The 20,070-nt window shown below is 40.1% G+C and overlaps 1 protein-coding gene across 2 annotated transcripts; it reads left to right on the top strand.

The window, feature by feature from the left end:
* The first annotated feature begins 1,375 nt into the window (after positions 1 to 1,375).
* LOC146508211 (DENN domain-containing protein 3-like) lies at positions 1,376 to 20,001 on the top strand. 2 transcript variants are annotated; one of them, XM_085177024.1, is made up of 28 exons: positions 1,376 to 4,047; positions 6,386 to 6,534; positions 6,736 to 6,925; positions 7,102 to 7,194; positions 8,533 to 8,648; positions 8,798 to 8,922; positions 9,108 to 9,219; positions 9,352 to 9,471; positions 9,578 to 9,676; positions 10,168 to 10,287; positions 10,435 to 10,550; positions 11,706 to 11,861; positions 11,956 to 12,052; positions 12,174 to 12,277; positions 12,620 to 12,807; positions 12,940 to 13,099; positions 13,283 to 13,478; positions 13,565 to 13,733; positions 14,704 to 14,990; positions 15,080 to 15,250; positions 15,857 to 15,986; positions 16,137 to 16,244; positions 16,548 to 16,687; positions 17,600 to 17,760; positions 17,901 to 18,037; positions 19,013 to 19,131; positions 19,304 to 19,441; positions 19,615 to 20,001. In XM_085177024.1, exons 2-28 carry the CDS (start codon positions 6,451 to 6,453, stop codon positions 19,831 to 19,833), a joined length of 3,855 nt encoding a protein of 1,284 aa, XP_085033150.1. In that variant the 5' UTR covers positions 1,376 to 4,047; positions 6,386 to 6,450; the 3' UTR covers positions 19,834 to 20,001. The 2 variants fall into 2 exon arrangements, with proteins under 2 accessions (XP_085033150.1, XP_085033149.1); XM_085177023.1 differs by having other exon boundaries at positions 1,376 to 6,534.
* The last annotated feature ends 69 nt before the right edge of the window (positions 20,002 to 20,070 follow it).

Below are 20,070 nucleotides of genomic sequence, written 5' to 3'. Positions count from 1 at the left end.
AGATAGTCAAAATTAAAAGTGCCTCAAAGGCTTTGAACTGAACATCTCAATATCTGAACATCTTACCTTGGGCATGGCCATCTGAGAGGTTCCATAATGCATTATGTGTGTCTGTTTTTTTTAGTCGCACCATTGAGATTTTATCCTCAGTTTTTCAATTCTGCAAACGAAATCTAGGCTGTTTTGAACTTGAGTAAGTTCATGAAAATCAGGTTCCGTGGCAGAGTTAAAAATGTGAAGGACAACAGACAAGTGATCATTGCTGAAAGAGGTTGTTTATCTTTATTTGTTAAACGTCAGGACTGAGAATATTTGTTCATCAACATCTCTTTATGTGTGGAAGGCTATCCTCTTTGAAGAATAAAAGAATAAAAATCCAGCACTCACACTGACTTCAAGTGCTTTGCCAGCAGTGAATTGAAAGTGTAACGAAGTGAGTCAGCGCTCTTACCCTGATGAAGTTAGCTATTTTAGCCGAAACATCAACAGCATAGTTAATTTTTAGCAGTGACTTACACAACACCTTCTGGTGTATTTAATAATGCAAAAATGCCAATTTTGGTTCTAGGTTCATTTCTCTCACTTTATACTGTGTCTGATTCAAAAGTCAGATGTTTTTTCCTTTCAGATTTGGACAGCCATCGCTTTTAACACCTGCCAGTTTGTCCCAGTTTAGCCCCCAGCTTATCAATTCATGCAGTTACCTCCGTGAACAAGTAACTCCCTGTCACAGTCCCTTTCATAGAGTGCATTTCTGCCAGCTCCTTTGTAATCTCACACTCTTTTGTTATCCACGTACAAAGATGAGAAACTGGGCTGTGTTGCGGACCTAACAGCGCTCATCCAGAACTGAAGAGAAAAGTTAAAATTGTCTAGCTAAAGCCTCACATTTTTCACAGTATCCTTGATCTGTCTTGTTACTATTTGCATATTTTCAAATACTTCTTTTATCTCAGGGCTAATTAGCTGGGCAGAGTCCACCAAATACTCTTTGATAAACTCTTCATCTGAGAACAGCGTACTAGTGATGGGTAGATGAGTCCTTGTGAAGCGTTTCAGCACATTCCCCAAACTGTATCAATACTATGTCGACACAGTGTTGTTGTTTTGCTCCATACTGACACCTGCTGGACCTTAAACATCATTGCAGGCAACTTACTTGAGACTCACAAAAGACACTGATTCAATGACCTACTCATATTTGTATACTCTGTAAGGTATTGTACTTTCCATGGAATAATTTTATATCTTTTACATTTCAAATATTGTAGGCATCTTTAAAATATATTGTGAATGACATTAAGTGAAAAGTATTGTGAATACTTATAATATTATATAATAATAATAATATAATATAATATAATATTACCCATTTAAATGTAATTGACTCAGAGTTTACTATAAATTTCTATTCAGAAAAATACATTTATCAAATGTTTTTGCATTCAGTCTATTGCGTTTTTTTGACACCATTTCCCCATACATTGGATACATTGGAAAACACATGCTCACGGGGCACAGATGAAACTGGGGTACACAAAAACTGTAAAGCCAGGTGGAAAAGGTTAGGATAAGATGTCTTCCTATTCCCCCAGTATGTTAAAGGATCCTCTGATCTTGGAATGTTTCTCTCTGCCAAGTAGCTGGACCTCAATGATGGAGTCCGCTGTTGCATTGTTGGTTTGTCTGCCAACTTCTTCATCGAGCCGCAGGTTTTCTGAAATAATAAAAAATGCATGGCCATTTTAGTTTTTGTCATCTACCCCAAATTAGTCCACATTAGCATCAAAATAAATGTAAGAATAAGCTGATAATACTGAACTTGTGTGGAACAGGTGACTGCTCTGATGAAGGGCTCAGATGCTGTGCGGGACTGCAGCACACTCCATTTTCAGGCGACTGACTGCCTCACTACACTTGGAGGAACTACGAAATTTGAGTGTTTTAAATCTGGGGTCTAAAAGTTTTGATAGGGTCAACACACTTAATGACTCCAGGTTAGAAGCAGTGTCTGTGACATGACGCCGAAGTTGGTCATGGAGATGGGTGGCTGCTTGTGTGTGTAGATGTAAAGAGTTCCGCTCAAGTGCACAATATAGCATTTTCATCATCGGGATGACCTTTGATCCTGAAACTCTCCTCAGACAACTCCACTGTGGCCTGATGGAAAGGGGCTAGCACGAGAAGTGCTTCCCTTACGATGTTACACTCATCAGCCGTAAGTGGAGTTAAATCTGTTGAAGAGAAGCAATGGATACCCAGACTGGTTCTTTCTCATCATGTAGCCGTGACAGCATCTGATATGTGCTGTTCCAGTGTGTTGGTACCTCATTGATAAGTTTCAGGACGGGCCGTCCCATCTGCTGCTGCACTTTGGCAAGCTTTTCTTTGGCTGTAGTGCTGGATCTGAAGAACGATACAATTTGTCTAGATTTGTCTCTTATGGATGAAAGTTCAGGGATTTGATCACATGATTTGTTGACTAATACATTTATTTTGTGTGCAGTGCAAACTGAATGTTGCTGCAATCATGTGTGGTGCTGTGTCGGTCAGTAGACACCTTACCTTATTTGTGATGGCCCAGTCATCCATCATGCCCGTTTTGAATTGGGCCAAATTGTCTGCAGTGTGACTTTGTGGAAAGTGTTTCACACCCAACACATATGTACACAACTGCATATTCTCATTAATGTAGTGACAGGTAAGAGCCAAGTAAGCCTCCATGTTCAAAGAGGTCCACATATCAGCTGTTATACTCACTGCCACAGCTTGCTTTACTTCCATTTTCACTCGTTCGAGTTCCTCCGCATGTTTTTTGGCTGTCAATTCCTTGATGGTAAATGGCCTGCATTTGTATAGCGCTTTTCTAGTCCTTAAGGACCCCAAAGCACTTTACACTACATTCAGTCATTCACCCATTCACACTCACATTCACACACTGGCGATGGCAAGCTACATTGTAGCCACAGCTGCCCTGGGGCGCACTGACAGAGGCGAGGTTGCCGGACACAGGCGCCACCGGGCCCTCTGACCACCACCATGATGGTCTGAAGATGAAACAAAATTAAATCAGTATGCAGTACTTAACATCAGCTACCCGATGTATAGACAGTGTCTATACAAACCTTTCTGGTTGGCAAAACGTATGATGGATCAAGGACCTGAACCAGCCCCCTGAACCCCTCACTCTCCACAATACTAAGGGGTTGGCAGGCTTTTATAATAAAATTCAGGACTGCCTGGCCCAGAACAGTCTTCCTAGATGCTTGATTTCAAAATAATAAAACACATATTAATAAAAAAATTTATGATAAAGCTGCTCAATGTCTATATAAGCCTACCTGTGTTCATTCTCGGTGTGTTTGTCTCTTCATTTTCATGTTTATTCATTTAACTTGCATAAAATGAAAAAAATAATTTACACTTCCAGTCACATTGCTGTTTTTCCTATTCTGATAGATTACACTGAAACAAAGACAGACAAACAGTTACCTTATTTGCAGTTAAAATATCGAAATGATCCCACACAGCAGAAACTTTTCTTTTTCTTTCGGGCTCCATTTTGTTATAGAAAGATGTGTATTTAGATATGTAGAGTAATTTGTTAATCCACTCAGATAGGGTTCTTTGTAATGGGTGTAACCTTTTACATTGAATTTATGTAATAAAAAATCACCACAGTAAGTCCCAAGATTGTATTTGTGTTTAATATGAGCGTTTTGTAAATATAATACATTGTTAAAGATTGTTCCAGTCATTCATACAGAGCCCACTTACGCTTTATGTACTCTTTAAACCTAACGTGTGTTGAAGTCCATAAAAGCTTTTTGCGCTTCCTCAAATATTCAGTGCGCATGTTTGAACCGCTACAATAGCGAAACAGGAAGCAGACCGCGTTAAAGGGAACTATCTGGGATGAGTTTGTTTCATTCAGCAGCTCAAGAGCTGGCTGCGCAGTCCGTGCTGCGCACTGCTCAGCTCCACATCGGCGTTATTAATGTGAGAGCGGAAAAATAAGAAGGAGCTGCGAAGCCTGTGAGTGGGGAGGTTAGTGACAAGTCAATGAAACTTTAAAACACATTTGTGTGTGTGTGTGTGTGTGTGTGTGTGTGTGTGTGCTGTGCAAACAGAAGCATCTCACCCGTTTAGCGTGTGACTCGGAATCACATGTCACAACATCTATACAACAGTTATTGCTAAACTTAAAGTGTGGCACTTTAATGTTCTCTAGGAATGCAAGTGCCGATATACAACTATACATTGTGACCTTTATACAGAAAAAAGTATATGCTGCCTTCCATCATAACAATGGCAATGATCTGACGTGGACATTATGTTTCAGGGGCTGCATAGTTTTAAGGCAGCTTAGGATGGCCCCAGCAGTAAAACAATAAAAAGAACAGTAAAAATTAAAACAGTAAAAAGAATCATTGAGCCGTTTTGACTGCACTTTAACCTCATCTCGATTGTTGGTAACAGGGCCACTGTTCAAGCTGAACCCTGTTTGATGCACGTTTCACAATTAGTATGGGAGCAGATCAAAGGAGACATCATATTTTAGGCATCAGGCAACTTCAGGGCATTTTCCACTAAACTGATCGTAAAAGTCATAATGTTCCTTTTTAAATCATGTTTACCTCTGGCTGCTACCAAGCACTTGTATCAAAGATACAAGTGTACATGTAAACGATTATCCGAACATGCTACACTTGCCTTGATATGTGCTGTGGTGGTTTTGTGTGGAATTTACCCTTCTTTCTCCAGGGGTCATGTGACTGTACTGCATAAAATGATAATCACATCACTGAAAGAAGCCGTCTGCATGTGTATGCAGCATGCTTTTGCAATAATACTTTATTTATTCTTAACATTCTTGGTGTTGTGGGTTAGCTGTTAATTTAGACTAAACAAGGGGATAGTCTCACCCTGTTCCCATGGTTACTTGGTCAAGGTTAAGATATTGTTAGAATAAGTTGATTGAAGTGCTGATGTCCCTGTGAGAGCATTTAAAGTTTCAGATTCTAAGAAAGTCCTTTTAGTCTTTTAACTATATCAAAGCAAGCTGGTAGTATATCAACTCATGTAGCCCTCATGTAGAACTTGTGGCCTACTTCTAAGCAATCTCTGCTTTCTGTGCATGTTTCCATCTTCCTCTGCACACATGATCCCAATTTTCCAGGAAAAGACTAGACTGTCTGGAGCATCAGGGAAATGTGATGTGGCGATTAAGCTTTAAGGAAAAAGAAGCAGATGATAAAGGGAATAGGATTTACAATACTACTACTACTAATAATAATACTACTGCTAATAATAATGCTCTGTACAGCCAAAGATAATAATACAACGTAGACAGAATTGTGGAAACTGTGCTACAGGAAATATATGCGGTGCAATGACATATACTGTCCATACTTTCCACATGTAATCGTGTAAAGTATGGCCTCACTTTGGATTTGCTTTATGGTTGCCTTCAGATTAAATATTATTGGCCATTTATTGTTGTTCATTTTACAGGCCACAACATATTAATATGCGTTGTTACATTAACAAGTCTGAGAGTTAAACAACCAACATTAAAGGTTTAGCTGATGAATAAATTGTAGTGAAAAAGTTGGACTGTCCACATCAACTGTGTTTATAACGCACTTACAAAGTGATGTACGGTTCTGTGACAACCAGAAAGCTGTTAGTCATCATGGCGAGGTTCAATTTATATTCTCACAGAACTCTTTGAGCACTCAGTCAGCAGCTTTAAACTTATGATGTCATCACCATGTCTCAGGAGTTTTGTTTTTTGTCACGAAAATGGAAAAATTATGCTTTTATTTGGCAAATCCTACCATTCTTTTGTGGTATCAATCTGTAAAATCAGTCAGACAGTGATGGTTTTACATGTTAAAGTATGAAAGGGAGAAATGTTGTGATATAATTTTATATGACGTTAGAGCCCTGTGCATTTAAATTGGAGTAACAAGAGATGCTTTGCTCTGTATCGATACTTTTCTCTTTGAATTAATTTCAACCGACTATGGATTGAAGTGCAAAAACAAGTGCACAACAGAATCATTCAGCACGTTTTATGCAATGACATGGTGTTGTCTCACTGGTTTCTGAGAAGTTTTCATCGGAGCCATTTTTCTTATGATGCTAACAAAAACAGCGACTCTAATAATGAGCTGGAACAGCCGCTCGGTCATGTGTTATAGCTTTATTTAGCTGAGAAGTGTTGTTTTTAAAGAGAAGGATGACGAGAGAGCTTAGACAACTGTTTGATTTATTACTACACAAACAAGTTTAAGTGTATATTTTGTCTTCTATCTTTACCTCCTCATGTGTATCTAATTTCTAGCTCATTTTACTCTAGCCTGCCTCTCTATTTCTCTAGATCCAGCACATCTGAGTAGACCCTTGGTCAGGTGTATTCACCCAGGTCGTGGATTGGTTTCAGAGATGGCAGACTCTTTGCCGCCTGCTCTGCTGGAAGCCTGTGTGGTAGTTGGAGCATCCAGTGACAAACTCCAGGAAATCTGCCAGGTTTTTGCCTTAAAACACACTCCGATACACAAATGTTTGACATAAGTAATTTACTATAAACTGATAAAAGGGTGATGGTAATGATAAACAGAAACCTTTACTGGTTATATCAGCAAAGTTCTAGTTTAGGTACAGTATGAGAAAGGACTCTCCTCCCCCTTCCCACCCTCTTAAATCTTTCCCATCTTCTGCCCCACTCAGACCATTAATGATGATGAAACTCTCGAACACCTCCTGTTGGAGCCGGAGGTTCTTTCAGTCTTGGCGCCACCTTTTGTTAGCAGAACACAGGCTGAAAGTGAAATGCTGAGATCACATGGGAAGCTGCGGCGCTCTTTTATCAGGAAAAAGAGAGAACTGCCTCCTTCAGCTGCACCAACACCCAGTCAAGGTCTGCTACATTTGACCCATAAATACATCAGCTGGAACATGAGAAAAAAACACTTTATTATTAAATACAAAACAATTATTGATCTTTAATATCGTATTTCTGATTTTACCTATCTTACCATAGATTTTTTTTGTCTTGGAGTTTTTATGTCTCTCCAACCAGCTGCCTTTTTGCAGGTGGAGAGGAAGCAGGTCGAAGAGGAGGAATAGAAGATGTCAGTGTACCTAAAAACATAGATCTCATGGCTTTACCTCAGCTCTGCTTCCCCGGTAAAAGGTTTTCCATAGCACACACAACGTCACACACAAAGACACACTAAGACGACACACTCACACGTATAGTACATATACACATACACAATGCAAGATGAAAGCTCATGTTACTGACGTCCACTGGAACATGGTAATGGCTTTTTTAATGGGGATGAAACATTCAGATGGCGGACATTGGCAAACTTACAACAAACATTTGTATATGGTCTTGAGCATATGCTACTGGCAGGATCAACCAGGTAGCCCCTCGGGGGCAGCGGTACCGCTGCTTGCGTGCGAAAGCACTCGCTCGGGGCTACTGAGTCCTGTTGACCAGGGTGAGGCTTTCTGGATGCAAATATGGACCGGGGTGAGGGTTCGAGAAACCATGTTTGCCAGACAGAGCCCCGTTGACTTTGGGGGAGCAAACTCTGGGTTTGCCTACCCCTCTGACAAGGCCACCGTGGTATCTATCTCACCGAACTTACCCAGGGTGTACCCTGCCTCTCGCCCTATGACAGCTGGGATAGGCTCCAGTGCCCCCCGCGACCCTGAAAAGGATAAGCGGAAGTGAATGAATGGATGGATGGATGGACAAGTGGAGTACAAAAGAAGTGGTAGACCTAAAAACAGTCTACAACATATGAAAGTCACATCCTTATGAAATAAGAAAAAATCCACCAAAGACCTGACACACGGACTCAGAGATGCATCTGGCCTTTCAGCTGGTCCATCTACTGTTCACTGAAGCCTCATCAGAAATGGTCTCTGTGGCAGGGTGGCTGTTAAGAAGCCTTTCTTCAGGAAAGGAAACAGGGAGAAAAGCCTCAGGTATGTCAAATTACTCAAGAACTGCAGCGAAAATCAGTGGCAACCGTTCTGATAGAGTGAATCTACGGAAGAGAACAGGAGAGAAGTACAACAGTGAGTGTCTACAGGCATCGGTAAAAAATGGTGGAGGTGCTTTCGTTGTTTCTAACTGCATGTTATTTTGATCCACCATGCAACACCAGATCATTAGAATAGTACAAACTCTGTTTTTGCCTTATATACTGTATGTCCATTCATGTTTGCATGTTTCAACACATTTCTGCACCTGTTCCCTGTTTTTCTAGCAAAATATAAGGAATGAAGAAATATGGGTGGCTCAAGACTTTTGCACTGTACTGTATATACTGCACCTAAATATCATCAAAACACCAACAGTCTTCTCTTAAATATCATTATATTTTAATTATAGAGTTTTTCAGAGATTTTGTACACGTGCCTTCTGGCTGTGTGTGCTGTAGCAGTACTATAATGACACATTGTATTCATAAAACACAGCGTACATGTACATTTCCATTTTTTAACCAGGTGGCCTCCAAGTAACCAGTGAACAGAAAGAGGAACAATTCCACTTCCTGGTTTTCACAGACATCCTTGGCAACAAGACCCATGGAGTAGTAATGCAGTGCTACCGTCCAATACTGGTACGTATTACTTACACATAATACCGCATATTATAGTATAATAATAATATAAGCAGTCAGCATGTGTGCAGTGTACTGTAATGTTTCATGAAACTAACAAAGCCCTTAAAAGAAAATAAGTCCCTGTTGAATTATCTGTGTTTCCACAGGAAGGGATGTCTCTCTATCGAAATGGTAGAGGGTCTTCAAAGTGTCCTAAACTCTTCTGTGCCTACAGCATCTGTGTCATATCCAAGCATCCTTACTTCACTGCACTCAAAGACTGTCTTTCATGGTAAGAAACCCGAAAACTGAACCTAATTACTCAGCAAATTAAATTCCTAAGATCAAAAAGAGGTTTTTGTGACATTTTTGACTCTTGAGTTTAAAAATAGCTGTAAGAAATCTGACTGTCAGAAGTGTGGTTATGGCAGGTTAGAGAACCTTCTTCTCGTCTGACTCTTTCTGTTGATTTGCTAGTCTTTTAATCCAGCTGAGAACCTGTCGATTGTCAGACATGGAAGAGAGAGTGAAGGAGTTTGCGGCCAAACTGACACTTGTGCCAATTCCACCTCCTGGACAGCTGCACTTGGTTTGTGTGTGTTTGTAATCGGCTTAAATAAAGACTTTGAAATTTGTCTTTAAGTGTCTTCAAAATCTGGAGCTCAGAGTAGGCCAGTGTATCCAGCACAGTGCACTACATTCATATCCATATGTTTTACAGATGTTTACAATACGTCCTCTGACCATCATACTGCCCTCCAGAGAAGACAAGGACCACCCGGTTATAGATTTAGACCTCCACCTGCCCTTCCTTTGCTTCAGGCCACAGCAGCTGCTGCAGGTACCACACACATTGTTTTGTGTTTGTGTTAATCGAACAAGTGGAGACTCACATTCATTTCCACTTCCCTCCCTCTGTTTCTGTTCTTCTGTCTCCCGCCCTGTAGGTGCTGTCATGTCTCTTGCAGGAGCAGCGGGTGGTGTTATTTTCTGCTGACTGGGCGAGACTCACGCTGATGGCAGAGAGCTTGTTGTTGTTTCTGCAGGTTAGATCAAAATCCACAGCATATCTTCAAGGGTCTAGAGTTAGTATAAGCATGGAATACTTATTAATTCCATCCTTTAAAAAAAATTATTATAAAAATTAAGTATTAAGAGTTACAATCAAAGTCTTAAAGGGTCAGTGCCACAGTTAAAAGGAAGGGTGCAGCTGGAAACCTTGGGAATATGGGTATTTCATAAAATTTGCCAAAATGAAATTCCTCTTATCTAAATGAGTGTGTCTGGATGATGGATGTTAATTGGTATTAATGTTACACCAAATTACAGTAAGGGATATAAAAAATGGATAACTCAATTATTAATTTCCCTTTAAGCATTAAAAAAGTCACATATATTAAACTTTAGAGCTTCTGTATAGAAAACCTAAATTATTATGTCTAAAAAGTGCCAACACTAGTCAGTCCATAATAAAGCCATCCGCTCCTTAATCTTTGGTCCATTCATTTCTTCCTTGCGTGTCTAATAACTCTTCCAGCCTCTGCTGTGGCAGCACCCATATGTTCCTGTCCTGGCTAAAGGCATGCTGGACTTTCTAATGGCTCCTACAGCCTTTCTTATGGGCTGCCATCTCAGTCATTTTGCAGACGTATCAGCTGTAAGTACATAACCTTCTCTAATTTCCCATTAATTCGTCCACCTCTTGTAAAGGATAAGGTTAAGAAATGGAGTTACCCCCAAGCTCAAATATAATTTAGTAGTTCTATAATTGTTTGAACCTGGTTTATGTTACTGTGTTCTACAGGAAACAGATGATCTGATCTTAATAAACATTGATAATGGAAGTCTCAGCACTTCTACTTTTGATACTGTTAACCTACCGGACATTCCTCCAGTTGCTGCACACTGCTTCACACAGAGGTACTTTATTTTACTGCCAAGAACTGTTAAAGTAAATACTATGCTGTAATACCAGGTAATGATTAAAAAGTCAGAGTCTTACAGTCATGTGAAAACCAAAGTACACCCTCTTTTTATTGTAAGACTTTAAATTTAAATACATAATTAAAAGACAAACCATCTCATCCTAAGTAGGTCTTACAGTTATTTAGTTACAACCTCAGATGAACAAGAACATATTACACTGTGTCATCGTTTATTACAAACAATCTTTAGCTATTGGGCAGCTAAAGGTTGGCCTCACATTTGACGCTAGAATGCTTCGGTATACAGAGGAGTTCAGCTCAGTGACTGCAAGATGCTCAGTTCCCGTGGGTGCAAAATAAGCCCAAAACATCACCCCTCCACCACCGTGCTTGATCGTTGTTTTAGGGTGTTTGTGCTAATATGCTCAGTTTGGTTTTCATTATTAATATTAATCTGCATTATGGTCAAACATTTCCTCTTTGGTCCTTTGTCCAAAGGACACTGTGCCAGAAGCCTTGTGGAGACTGTGCTGCCTTATTTTTCTAAATAGAAAAAGAGTCTTTATATTGAAACCTCTGTTCAGTCTTTTTCTAATTTTGCTGTCATGAACTTTAACATCTAACCTGAGTTTGAGATGCAGCGCTTGCGTTATTGGCACTTTCTTTGAGCACTGCACAATGTGACAATGGGGTGAATTTGCTGGGATGTCAACTCCTGAGAAGATTGGCAACTGTCTTGAAAGTTTTTCACTTATAAATAATCTTTCTTCCTGTAGGATGATGGACTTTAAATTGTTTGGAAATTGTTTTAAACCCTTCTGTGACTGATGGGTAGTAGCAGGTGCTTCTTTAAGATCATTGCTGTTGCCTTTCCTTTAGCATTTTAATAACATACAGCTGAGTACTCCAGACCTGCAAACTGCCAAAACATCTGCTGTTATAGAGATGCTCACATTTTTTGATGATCTTGGAAGTGCATTAGATTAGCAGCAACTGGCTGCTACTTAAGGAGTAAGGGTGTACTTAGTTTTTCACACACTGCTTCTGCATTCTGGATTAGGTAAATAAGTAGCAACATGGTGTAGACCTTGATAAGAACCTGATGAGGGTTTGAGGGCGTACTTTCACTTAACTTGAATTTATTTTGCAGGTGTAAGTTATTGCGAATACATTTTGACTTGGATCAGTGCCACCATGCAAGCTGCACTGACATCAGTGAACAGCGGGCACAGAGGCGAACGTGGCAACGCAGCCTTAACAACGACATCCAGAGGATTGCACTGGAATTAATTGTCAACATTTTCAGGTTCTGAATTTACTGATGAGTCCACTGTTGGTGGGATGCTTCTTTTAAATATGTGTTAATATTTTGATGATGTGTATGTGTGTGTGTGTAACAGGGATGTGAGCAGTCATCTGAATTATGAACATCGAGTGTTTCACAGTGAAGAGTTCCTGAAAACCAGAGAGCCAGCTGAGCAACTTTTTTATAAGAAGGTAAAGGCTGACTCGGTGCTGCTTTGCTTAGAAGGGCGACAGATCAGCCGGCATCTTTCAACAGACACTGATGCTGGAGAGGTTACGCATCCTTAAAAGAACTGACAGGACTGTGTTGCAGGTGCTGGAGACGCATATCTTCCATTCATTTCTCAAGGATCGTCTCAACAGGAATATGGATAGCTTTGCACGAATGGAGCTAAGCACTCGTTCTGAGATGCAAAAGTATGTACATTTTTTTAATCTAATAAGCATCGAGGTAACTGATAATATTAAAAGAGGCACAAATCTGGTTGTCAAACCGCTCTTGGAAAAACTCAGAAGCACCACAACCTTCATCAAGTTAGGATCTGTTACAGGGACGTCGCGTTTGGCTGTATCAGCTTTACTTACATGTACCTGTTAAACTGCAAAGTAAAAATATATTCAGATATAAAGTTACGATGGATGTGCTTATTACAAATATATAACTGATTATGTTCAGTATATGACAAATACACAGCTGGTAAATGTTCAGGTGAACACTTTTTCTGCAGCACTCTTTTGTCTCTATCCTCCATCCTCTAGGATGAAGGCCATGGTTGAAGCCCCACACAGACCCACCATGCAGCAGATTCAAGCCAGGAGAAAGGGCTCCATCACAGAGACGAGGCTGAGTAAGAGACTGGGCATGAGTCTCCCTAACTTGAGAGAAGATAAGATTATCGGCTTCCAAATAAACACACCACTCTCCAAGATCCTCATATCTGACCCCGGTGAGACCCCAGGGGTTAATATCCAGTTAGATATAATACTTAATTGGCTGATTTAATGAAGGAAACACTGTCAAGACAAAGAAAATCTGTCTAATCTGCCTTCCTCCCCTTTGTGTTTTTTGTCTCTACTAGCACCAAGCACAACTCCAAAACCTATAAAGGTGTTCAAACTTCCAGACTTCCCAGCATCTCTGTCCTTCCACTCTGTCCAAAGTTATTACATTGAGCTCATCCAGCAGCTCGGAAAAGCCATTTTCTCTGTTCAAAGTGAGAACTCTGCCATGCTGGCCAGGTATTCTCTTGTTATTCTTTATACGCACCAATATATTATATTATATACACCTATATCTATATTTATGTGCTTCTCGCTGCTTAGAATCAGCTTTCCCTGTGCTTTATTCTTTTATAAAGTTTTTCAGTGCTGTTGCTGACACCAGTGACCTGAGACATGAATAAAATAAGTTTTCTCCTGCAGATACTACTACTTGCGTGGTTTAATCAACACACTGTGTTCGCGGCGACTGGACGCACTGAGCGACTTCCAAAACCTCAATAAGACCGACACTGCAATTTTTCCCACTAGCTTGGTCACATGGCTCGTAGACTCACTGCAAAGAGATGAGAGACAACAAGCTCAAAGGCGGCCTGAACTCAAGAGACTCATCCTCAAGGTCGGTTCACGCACGTTTTCATCGTGGTTGAAGTTCCGCACCTGCTGGTGATGAAGCAGTGATGTTGTCTTTTTTTTCTGCCTTAGGTTAAGACAGACAATGAGAAGCCGCTGGTGGAGCCTGATGACCATGTAAAGAAGTTTCAGCTTCCCTGTAAGCCTCTGTATCAGGAGGAGTTTATGCGATGCGTTCAAGAGTGTAGGATTGTTAGAGATGTGGCGACCATACAGCGTTTATTTGATGCTCTCACTGACAGTAAGTCAAACAGAAAAGCTGTCTTCTGCTTTTTGAAGCTTTCTCTTATGAGCTGTGTGTAACCTCAAGATCCCTCAGAATTAAAACTGTTACATGTGTATTTGTAATCAGGAATGCAAGCCAAGGGAACTCACTAAAATGCTGCGGTGCACAATTGGCTTGTGAATGTCCAAGACATTTTTCAAGTCATTTTATTAGATGACCTGATAAGATGGACACAGAGGTTACTTACGCTAATTATTTTCTCCATTAACGCTCCAGAGTTGCCATTATGATTAAGAACAAGCAGCTGTCAGATGATCTAGTATAATCCTTTATCTATAGATTACATCTTAACGAAGAAATTAAGAAGATTAAAAAGATTCTGATTTGCATATATGTCTCAGTCAGTCTTTTAGGCCATAGTTTTGGTTTGTACAACCAAGACTTTAATAGTTTAAGATCATTCTCTTTACTCTTATCAATTGCTGAAATTAAAAACTGTATGCTAATGCATATAAAAAGAAACTCTGTGAACAAACCAAAGCTTCCCATTTATCAGTTTTTGTAACTGCTTAGTGATTTCAGGGTTGTGGGGCAGCTGGATGCTGGGCAAGAAGCAATGCTAGCAAAACCCAGGGAGCTAGCAAACAACAACAACAACAAAAGAGCTAAAAGGGCAGTAAATATTGGCCTCTGTGGTGGAAGAACATGACTCCAAATGCTAACTGTTTCAGTGCTGAGTGTGAAAATTTATTTCTCATGGTGTGGTATTATGCCGGTCGTCTTTAGAACAGATGTTTTCAGCTGTGCACCAAAGCAGTGGACCTTAGCATGGGTATGTTTTTGGTCTGCCTCATTTATCCACAGCTCTTGGTAAAGCTGTGGATAAATGGACAAAGGAAAAACCATTGAAATTTTGGTTTGGATCACTTAAAGATTGTAAGATTGGTTGTCTTTGTCTTCTATATCTCTGCCTGTTTGCATCTAGTTGCGTATGCACACCCCTCTGTCCGAGGTCAGCCAAAGCAGGTGGACCCTGAACTTTTCAGAGTCTTCTACACATTCTGGAAAGAGATGGAAGCTGAAGCACAAGATGTCAACCTGCCCTCTGATGTAATTGACCGACTTGACAATAATGAGTGTGTCTACAAGTTGTCCTCCTGTGTCAAGACTTCCCACGGCGTTGGTAAAATCGCCATGACGCAGAAACGCCTGTTTTTGCTCACTGAAGGACGGCCCGGTTTCTTGGAAATCACAAAGTTCAGAGATATACAGGTCAAGTAGCATCTTTAAGACTATTTTTTGATAATTGTGCCTTGTGTGTTCTCATTCTCATCTGTTAATAAATAAATAATCTCTTACAGGAGGTAAAAATTACCTCAGTTCCCTTTCTGCTCGTTCGTATTCCATCCCTTCGTATCCAGACATCTAGCAGGCCTGAAGTGTTTGAGGCCAACCTAAAAACAGAGACTGAGCTTTGGAACCTTGTGATCAAAGAGATGTGGGCTGGACGCAAGATGGCAGATCAACACAAGGTGCAGAAAACTCAAATGATCTTAAAACAGTTTAACAGATGTGATTTTATTAGACGTACCTTCCCAGTCCACATCTATGTAATGCTGAGGATCGAGGATTTACTGTCCTTCAAGTTGTCAGCCAGACGTTTGGCTGCTGCTTGCATGCTGCGTCTAAATTATACTTTTTACCTGCCAGCCATAAAAGGCTGATGGGGTATTGTCATCACCGTGCCTGGCGAGTGGGCAGGCGATGTGGACACCCAAGTTTGTTAGTTTGATAACTCAAGAACAAAGTGGGGTAGGACTTGAATTTGATTCCACAACTGTATCTACTAAAAATCTCTCATGAGTTTGAATCTCAGTGACGCTGACCTCAAAATCTTGTAACAACTCAAGAAATAAGTCACCTAACATTTTAAAATTGATACCATATGTGTATCTACTAGGAGGCTGATGGGTCGCCACTGGTCGCCAGTATTTTTATAGCTTTTGCTGCAGTGTTACTGATTTAGCTACTCTGTTGGTTTGCCATAACTTTTCTGTTCTTAAGTGCAACCTGCCTTACCCCTTCTTTTAATCCTTTTGTTATTATTTTAGGTTTTTAATCTCACTTTGTGTCTCTAGGACCCTCAGTACATGACTCAGGCTCTGACCAACGTTCTGCTAATAGATGCTGTCACAGGCTGCCTGCAGAATCAGAGATCCATCACTGCTGCTGCAAAGCTGGCTTACTTTAATAAAATCAGACAAGAAGGTCTGGGCTCTGAATTTGTTGTTTTGTTTTGTTTTTGACTGTTTCTGTCAAATTATGTAATTTTGATAAAAGAAAAAATAAATAAATATAGAAGAGTATGTTCAGTATATGCTGTTTATATTTGTTTATCGTGTTTTTGTCTCTGGCCAGTGCCTATGATAGTGCCTAAAACTACCTCAGAGACTCTCAAACACAAGATCAACCCATCATTGGACCTGGCTGAGCCACAGACCGTACATGTGCTGCTTTACACTCCAGGTATCATTGAAATGAGGGGGAGGCTACTTACCTTTACAACAGAATATCACTAAACCTATTTATATTTTGTCAATATCAACATTGGTTATCCATACACACTATTTTGAAGAGGATCTAATATTTGTACAACTATATAAAACAGCTATTACCATGTGATATAGTTATGTAAAAAACTGTGTATGGAAAATGTGAAATAAGCGTTAATTAATTAATTTAAAATCAGTGTTAACTGACTGCTGTTATCCTTTTTTATGTATTTAGAACACTTTTTCTTATTTTTTGAATGTTTCTTTCTCATTTCAGGTCAGCTGACTGGTACTGGCAAAGTGGGTGATATGAACCCAAAGCTGTGGGTGGCTCTCAGTGGGGGTAAGGTGGTTGTATTTGATGCGGCGAGTTGGTCAATGCTGCAGGACTGTATCCAGCTTGGACAGTCGCAGCTGGTGAGAGGAAGCGTGCTTTTACTATTTGAGCTATGAGCTATTTAATGTATCTCTCCACTGATTTTGTCCATGAAAATGAAACATGCTTATAGATCTCAAGCAACATGTGTATAAAGTTTCATGACTGTTTGACTTAGTTATTCGTATACTGAAAATGCAATACGTTTTTGCATTGCTAGATTGTTATAGTACTCAGTGATTCAAACTTTAGACCATCTTGCAATATCATCACACAAGCTGCCAGTTTTTAGACCACAGGTGTAGCCAGAAATATCATGCTGAGCTACAAATACATGGCAAGTGTAAAGCTGGGTCATGTCTGTCCCTTCTGCTGAGAGGAGGTCTGGGACATTTCCACATTAGCTTCACTTTTCAGACCCAGAGGCTACATCCAATTGTTTATCCACAGTCTATGTTTATCACACCATGCAGAGGATGTGAAGGGACACAGGAAGCGTGGTCGATGGACACATTTGTTTTGGTCGAGGGCTTTAGTGAAACATTCAGTTGTTTTCATTATTGTTGTTCTCTGTATTTAATGTTATTCAAAAAGAGCAGGGTTATAGTAATAGAAGTAAAACAGATACCAATATTTCAACATTGTATTGCCTTTGTGTTCTAAGATATAGTGATTTTCATTAAGCTACATGAAAGTTCCCATCACATTTTTACTTTTATCTATTATTATTTAAGATTCTAATTTAAATTCATACTTAATTTGAACATTTGTTTCTTCTCTAATTTCTTATTAGTTTTTACCTTTAGACATATGTAGTGTATTTGATTGAGCTACATACTCATCTTCTTATTTAAACTATTTTTTATATGTTTGTTCTGCTTAACTGTTGTAGAAATAAGAAATTTGGCATCTTTGTGATGAATAAAATACATCTTATCTTATCCTCTGTGTAGAACTGTATGATAGGACTGGTCCAGGAGCAGGTGTGGATTGGTTCTCAGGACTCTGTAATCTACATTATCGACACTCACAGCATGTCCAGCAACAAACAGCTGACTGAACACAGACATGAAGTGACTGGCCTCGCAGTGGACGCCAGCAACCAACCCAACAGGTAGAGACGTGTTAATCTGTAGTTCGTACAAAGCACAAAAACCAACACACGCACAAAAATGAGAGCAGTCTTATTACAGTGAGTCTCAATGTGTTAATGAACATGTTGTGATGCTGTATTAAATGAGCCTTCTTTCCCAGCCTGCTGACATACTCCTGCAGCCGCGATGGGATGATCCTGCAATGGGACTCACCCAGTCTTAAAGTGAAGCGGCAGTTTTTACTCAGCTGTGATTATCTCTCCTCCATACAGATCCACAACAGTGCTCTGTGGTGCTGTGAGTACACGCTGTCTCCTCTTTATCCCTCATTTAAAAAATGTTTCTGATTATGTGTATCGGAGTAATGAGTTCTCTCTCAAGAGCTCCATGTCACAGAGCGGGCGTGAGACAGGCAATAACAGAGCAGAGTTGATGGTAATTTACAAACGCAAAAGCAGACTGAGAAAAGCGTACACACAATGAGGGAGATGCTGACAATACATACAGGTGAAGAGGAAACAGGTGGGAGCACAGCTGCCAATCAAAGACATGGCAAGTTAAACCAAACATATTGCACAAGAGACAACGGAGTGTCAAAATAAAACAGGAAGCATAAACACTGAGGCAGAGACTAAGACACACCTGCTTGATCAAGACAAAAGGCTTATAAAAACAGAGACTTAACAGACTTTAAGGGGACACAAAAAGGATGAACACAGGATGAAACACAGAGAGATGACTACAGGGACAGGATGGGACAAACACTGGGATCAGGGCTTAAGATGTAACAACTTGGCAAGACAGGGAAACCATACAGCCACGGAGACAGGACACAGGGAGACAAGACTGGGGAGAAAAGAAGGGTAACAAAACACAGAGACAAGACACGGAGACGAGACTAGGACAGAGTGGACACAAAAGGGAACTAACATAAACCAAGAACCAAGAATTAACAATATAAATAACAAAAATACAGCGGTACTAGGGAATACTGAACTCCAGACTCAGTAATACAGAGCTTGAATTTGCATATTTCTTAAATCCAAGGAAGTTTATAATAAGTCCAGAAAAAACAAAACAAAACACTGGGCTGGAGGCCCAGGAGCATGACAGTCCACTTGTTCTCATTGTTTACATACATTGCCCAGAGGTATCTGGGACAATGCCTGACATTTTTTCTTGGTGGTCTAAGTAGATCAATTATGTCTACACATTAAGCCACCTTAAGCCAAATGTGTTTGGATAATGATTTGAGGATGTGTGTTCGTGCAGGTTGTGGTGACGGCATTGTGGAACTGAAAAAGAGTTGGACACCACAAAGAAAGATAACACTTCATACGGACCTACAGAGCATGCCCAGTAGTTTCAGCAGCTTCATTTATATACCAGAGGTGACTTTACAATCCTTGCTTATATGTCTGTAAATTAAGAACGCTAGTGGTGATTCATTCTGTCAATCCATGTCTCAGTCAGTAGGTGGCATTCAGTCACAGTGTAGATGCAACAATGTGCCACTGAAATTCAGTTACAGGATTGTTCATGTGTTTTGTGTGTTTGTTTCAGCGGAGACAGCTGTGGACAGGCTGTGCAGACTCAGTAGAGTTGTGTCTCTGGCACACAAACAATCACAGGCATCCATTTAAAATAATCTCCCTGCCTGGAAGTTCAGGGGTCACATGTATGATTCGTGTCAAAGACCAGGTGAGCTGTGATTAGCATGTCAGGTTACGAAATGATCTTGTGTTTGCTGCTTTGTATTGATATTTTTACTATTGTTGTCAGCATGTCTTGTGAGGTTTAACCATTCAGTTATTTTAATCATTCAAAAATTTTCATTTATCCAATGAAACCTTTCATTGATTTTGTATTCTTAGATCTGGGTTGGCTGTCATGGAAGGAGTGATGCTGGGGGTCAGTGTAATGGTCAGCTGAGTAGCCAAGTGTTGGTAGTGGACATAGAGAGCCACACGGTAGTAAAGGAGCTGCAGGCCCATTCAGACAGCATTCAGACTCTCTGCTCTGCCGAGGATCGATATGTCCTCAGTGGCTCTGCGTGTCGTGACGGCAAGATCGCCATCTGGAAGGTCGAATAGAGTCCAAAAAAGAAGAAGGATCCAAAGAGATGGAAGAAGAAGAAGAGAAAAAGAACTCAGAGCCAAATAAGAAAATTACTATTTTTGACCAGTTTTGTTAGTCTGAAAGCCAATGCATGTCTTAAACCAGCATTATTATTACATTTGTTTTTGTAAAAAAAGAAAAGAAAAGAAAAAGCAGGGTGCAACTCATCTGGCTGAAAAAAGAATGTGTGGAAGAAAAAGGACCCTACCTCT

Source organism: Neolamprologus multifasciatus, chromosome 11 (genome assembly GCF_963576455.1).
Source record: "Neolamprologus multifasciatus chromosome 11, fNeoMul1.2, whole genome shotgun sequence".
Classification (NCBI taxonomy): domain Eukaryota; kingdom Metazoa; phylum Chordata; class Actinopteri; order Cichliformes; family Cichlidae; genus Neolamprologus; species Neolamprologus multifasciatus.
This window is presented reverse-complemented; position numbering and strand designations above follow the sequence as displayed.